At 39.8% G+C, this 5,622-nt stretch overlaps 1 protein-coding gene across 1 annotated transcript in view; it reads right to left on the bottom strand.

Moving 5' to 3' along the window:
- Positions 1-384: 384 nt before the first annotated feature.
- RFX7 (regulatory factor X7) overlaps positions 385-5,622 on the bottom strand; it is a 27,947-nt gene continuing 22,709 nt past the window's right edge. Inside the window, exon 9 of the mRNA XM_017736857.1 lies at positions 385-5,613. Coding sequence (XP_017592346.1) covers positions 4,399-5,613 — 1,215 coding nt within the window. The 3' untranslated portion in view covers positions 385-4,398. The remainder of the gene's footprint in view (positions 5,614-5,622) is intronic.

Here is a 5,622-nt window from a genome sequence, read left to right as displayed (position 1 = left end):
TCCATAGATCAAAGCACACATTCTCCTTTTTATGTCAGCAAGTCAAGCCACCCTAACACCATCTTGTAAGAGTGCCTTACCAGCAGAGTAAGCATGCAAGCACCAACACAGTGGATGGCAACACCAGCAATGGGATGTTGTATGTCACAACAGCAAGAGCCAGCACCCAGGCATGAAACCAACACTTAGGCTAAGACAGACTGACCAAGGCACCCCAGCGAGGAAGATTTACCTTCATGCTCAGCTTTACTGGGCTCAGCAAATGCAGAACGGTTCAACTGGGCAGCTGTCATCTGTCATCGCACAAACTAGAAAGTTTTGTATTTTAGGTCAGCCCTAAAGCACATTTTCCACATAAAGAAAAAACTCCACAAATAATTTTAATATAAAATGTTTTTATTGTTTTTGAAAACATTTAAAAAACAATTTTTGAGCACTTTCAATAAAAAAAATAACTGAAATGCTACTGCAATATTCAACTACTGTAGTTTCAGCAGTACAACAGACAACAAAACACTGGGGAAGAGGGGAGAAACTGGATTTCCTGCACTAAATGAAAATGTGGAACAGGGATTTGTCTTTCCTTACGGTGCAGTAAATAAAGCACAGTATAGTACAAGACTATTATATGATCCTCAGATGCACTGCACAAGAAATGCTTTCCTTCTTTTCAGTTCGGAAGTCAGTGCTTATTGCAATTATTTGCAAATTATTTACTTCATGAATTCTTATCATGATAAAATGATGCAAAAATGTTTTTCAACACCAGAACAATAAAAAATAATCCAAGAAAGGAACATATTCAACAATAACTAAGCTGAATTAGTTAACATAAAAAAAGTAAATAACTTGTGAATAACTATGCTCACCTGGTTAACACTGAACCAGCTTCAATACAGCAAAAGAATAAAAAAAATAAAAGTGGTTACAGGAATATATCTAGTACTGTACAAGATTAAGTCATTAACACTCATGCACGTTTTGTGATCATGTATTAACATGGTGAAGCAAACTAAACTTAATTTTTCCTGCTGCAATATTCTCATGTAAGAGAATCAAAAATAGAAATATCTCATTGAGATCAATGCACATTGCTACATAAGACAATTTCACCTGTCACTTTTAATGACATTTTGCCTTTTAATAATGAAACACATTAAAAAGTTTTTTTTGTTGTTTTGCCTTTTTTTTTTTTTTTTTAAATCTGTGGGCCGTATTTGTTGCATTTATCCTAAGGAATGTGCCTGCCACAGGTTCAACAGAATTTTAGTGCAATATATGAACCCAGAAAGTTTGCTGGACTAACCAAGCAATCAAATTTAAAGTGTTTGCTGCAATACTGTACACAGGGTACAAATTCACTAGTTTGTATACTTCAAAAACTGCTATCAAAATAATTTATTTCTTATGTTAGTCGGAAGCCAATAATGTAAACAAGGGGTCAGAACTGTCTCAAATTTATAGTTTTGGAGTATCTGACAAAGACAGGCTTCCATTTGTTAGGATCACAGAATTTTCCTTTGGGTATTGCATACTTTGGTGTGCAGTAGTGCTCTGTCTCAATGTATCATAAAGAACTAACTAGCACTAAGTACAGGGACCTAACATTAATTATAACACCAACACACAAACATCTCTAAAATGATACATACCAATGTACAAAGCTGTGCCTGTGCCTTGGATTTTACTTGAAACAATTCTTAACGAATTTAATACTTTTAAAATTAAACATATATTTGCTTTAAACTCACTGATTATAGAATATTTCTGCTAATTAAGTCACATGTTAGGCCCAATGTAATGCTTGCATTTAAAGATACTTTTAAATGCACTTTTAAAAACCTTTGGTGATGGCTGCATAATTTAGAATGCATCAACATTAAACCTACTCTTGCTTTTGTGAGAAATCTTCTTAAAAAAACTAGTAGTTAGGCTAAACCTTCCTTCCCCCAAGCCCCCCTCAGTGTCAGTGTCAGCGACCCGAGGTGGGGCCAGCCCGCCATGGAACACGGGCTGCTGAAGCACCCGGGCAGCTCCTCCCGCAGCGCTGCCACTGAGTCACAGAGTCACACAATAGCCGAGTCGGACGGGACCCTCCCCCCTTCAGCGAAGCAGGTTTCACCTATTCACAGTAGTGCTGGCACTTCACACAGGGTCAGGAAACAGAAACAAAAAGGTGCTGAGTGTCTCTCAGACCCATCCTCCCACCAGGGTGAGAGTATGTTCAGCACATCTCTGTCAAAAGGCCATGGGCAAGTACAGGATTCAAGCCCTGCCTTCAGCAACTTTAGTCTACAAGAAAAATGGTTCAAGTCTTACTGACAGACACCTGGCAGGACAACAAGCAGAAGGTTACTATGCAGCTTTTAGTCTCCTCCCCATTGCCTTGGAAGAATCACTTGGTCTTAAAGCAAACCACGTTATCGCAACATCCTTGTGCTTCAAGGAGGGATCAAAACTCTCCAAGTTTGTTCCTGATGAAGTGGCAAAACTTCTCATGCAAGCACAGTGAAATCAGGCCCCCATAAGGTGCTATAGCTTGGCACAACTGTTTGTCCCTGCAGAAGAGGCCATGAACTGGTGATGAACTGGGGCAAGGGCAAGAGAAGCCATGATATACCAGCACCTCCAGTGCCAATGCAGCAGCACAAATTGAATCAGCACTGATAAAAAAAATTGACTAGTACTGGGATCTTGAGTCATTTGCCAAAACTGAAGAAACAGAAGACCACTGAGACACTTAAAAACACCAATCACATGAAAAATCTGAGCATCTTCCCCTTAAAGAAATCTAGGGGGGGCTCACTGCATCTCCCCCTTCATAAACTGGTGACCACTCATTCAAAGAAACGTAAAAGAAGAAAATTTTTCCTGCTCTATTTTCTACTTTGATTACAGGAAAAGTAATCCATTTTATACTAGGCTTAAGGGACGATATTGTAGCATACTCAGTGCACCACTTCTTTTGTAAAAACCTGCCTTTGCAAGTCCTCCTTGTAGCATCAGGGCCATGGCTGGTTAAATACCTCTCTTTTTTGACCATTAGAGAGATCCATGTGTGCCATGCTGATAAAATAAAAGGTCTTTTTGGTTTGAGTGAACTAGTGAGGCAGAAGTCTAATTCTCATTTTCTAGAGGGGCAGCAGGTTTTTTATCTTAAAAAAATAAAAATTAGACTCATCAACCCTGTCAAATCACTTTTGAAAATGGAATTCAGGCTTCTAAAACAGTAAGTACTTTTAAAAGAAGTTTTACCAAAAGAAAGAACACGTCTTACTGTGTATCTGTAAAGTGCCTGGCAGTATTATGGCTCTATATGAAATGTTTTAAGATTAACCGTATTTTCTAATATTTTAATAATCTTTTGTTTGAGAGAGAGTGAGCAAGAAAGACAGAAAGGCTCAACCTACCGAAAGAGAGAGAAAATAACATCTTCCTACACCCTCCACTAGGTTAGGAAAGAGCAAACTTAAAAAAAAAAATAAACCTTTAGAAACAGTATTTTAATGAGCTCCAGCAGCTCTCTATTAAAAAAAAGGAAAAAAAAAAAAAGAGGGAAAATATCATGTTCCTTCTCTAGCATTGATAAACAGTACCTATCACTTTAAAATAGGGTGTTATGCCTAGATTAAATCTCAGTGCTCAAAATATTTTTGCATTAATTTTACCTAATATAAAAACATTGACATGAGAACTAAAATATCAAGTATGTCATGAATATTAATGAATAACTACATAGATTTATTTCTCTTAAATAAAAAAATTTAGTGCATCTTTTTCCTTGATCATTCCTGTTAGCTTTTCCCATCTCTGTGTTTTACTGGAGATGCCAGTGGCACCAGTGCTACAGAGATTTCCCGAAGTTCACCATGAAGCAGTGCTCCAGACAGCTACACAATGATCAGGCATCTGCATGTCACCTGGTCCACTTGTACCCGCTCCCCACCACCTACCTACCTGCAGGCACCCTGCATTGCAAACCTGGATGACAAAGGTCAGTAAAGATCACCTACTAAGAAGTAACTACCAATACAAAGTATGGAAAGCCTACTAAGGAGCTTGAATTAAAACCCTCCCAAAGCATCAACCAGAGCTGTAATCACTGGCTGCCATTAACCACTTCTTTATTTGCTAAAACAAGAAATGTTGAATGGGAAACACTCCAAAATTCAAATTTTAATACTGGCTCTTTGATAGCCTATCAGCTTCAGATTTGTTTAAAATTGGTAAGACTGCCTTTTCCTTACTGAAGAATGAGCAAACAGGTACAGCAAACTTTTTTCAAAAATGCCACAATACATAGCAAGTGTTTCTGCTGCAGGAGGCACTTCCATTAAGACAAATACAATACGTCTGTCTTTTAGATACAGTGTGCTACATACATATTATAAAACAAGATTAACCCAACATTTCAACAGCAGGATGATCCTTACTCTCCATCCACTCAAAACCTGAAGCAGTCATTGAGTTAATGGACTCATTGCAGATTTGTTGAAACAAGGGGTCATTTTTTAATTCCTCCAGTGTAGCATCATCATCTTGTCCCTGCTGACGACCTGGATCAAACAGTAGATTTGTGTCTAAAGTGTTCAGATCGTTAATGCTGCCTGAGAGCTCGGAAGACAACCTGATGTCGCTGGGAAAGACAGATGCAACGTTATTGAGATCTGATGCCACCTGATTCACCAGCTGCTGGTTTGTTGGCAGACTGTCCTCCCCTAAAAGGTCTTTTACAGTGCTGCTAAAATCTAATTGCTGCTCTCCGATGTCTGATTGTGCTTGGTTATCTCCAGAAGAAAAACTGATCTGATCGGTGCTGCTATTTTTTGTGAGGTAATTTGGTGTTTGGAATTCATAAACTGAAGTGCTGGAATTGATCATACTTTGTGGGTTGGCACTAGGAAAAGCAGTGGATGTCTCCAAAATCTGAGTGAGATTCATCCTGGCTGTGTAATTTGAGGGCATGTTGTTCATTCCCAAACCTCTCACTGCATCATCGCTATCAGAATCAAGTTTGTTTAACAACACATTGGTTATTTTTTTAGTGTTTGTTTGTTTCTGAAGAGACGGGAAGGCCGTCTGCATCATCACAGTCAACGGGACTGACTGGCTTCTCTGTGCTATATTATTGGCACTGGTGTCTGCATGGATATTAGCAAATACATTGTGAACTTCAGGAGTCACTGGACTTCCAAAAGGTGTCAGATTAGAGCGTGGTATATTTGACACAGGGTAAACAGTGCTTCCACTGAGATTACGCTGGCGATGGACAGCAGGGCTCACACTTCGGCATCTCAGACTGTTGTTGAGAGATGAACCAGTTCCTTTGCTGTCCAAAGGAGCAGGAACAGCAAAGCCCTCCTGCTTGGTAGTGCTACTGACAGGGGCTGCCTGGTGCTGCACAGGTGAAACAGGAGTCACGCGACCGAAGTGAGTGTCGTGGTGGCGCGGCTGAGACTGGTATGACTGGCCGGGAACTGCAAAAGCGTGAGGTTTCCTGAAGCGATCTTCCACCAGCTCCTGGTAGCTCGTAAGGATGCCATGGTTTGCAACCGATGAATTACTAACCCCACTGTAGCCGTTATTCATCCACTCGAGCTTGGTTTTGTCGGGGTGGGGAGG

The sequence above is a fragment of the Corvus brachyrhynchos genome, unplaced genomic scaffold (assembly GCF_000691975.1).
Source record: "Corvus brachyrhynchos isolate BGI_N302 unplaced genomic scaffold, ASM69197v1 scaffold200, whole genome shotgun sequence".
Taxonomy (NCBI): Eukaryota; Metazoa; Chordata; class Aves; order Passeriformes; family Corvidae; genus Corvus; species Corvus brachyrhynchos.
The sequence above is the reverse complement of the archived record's forward strand: the minus strand, read 5'-3'. Positions and strand labels throughout refer to the sequence as shown.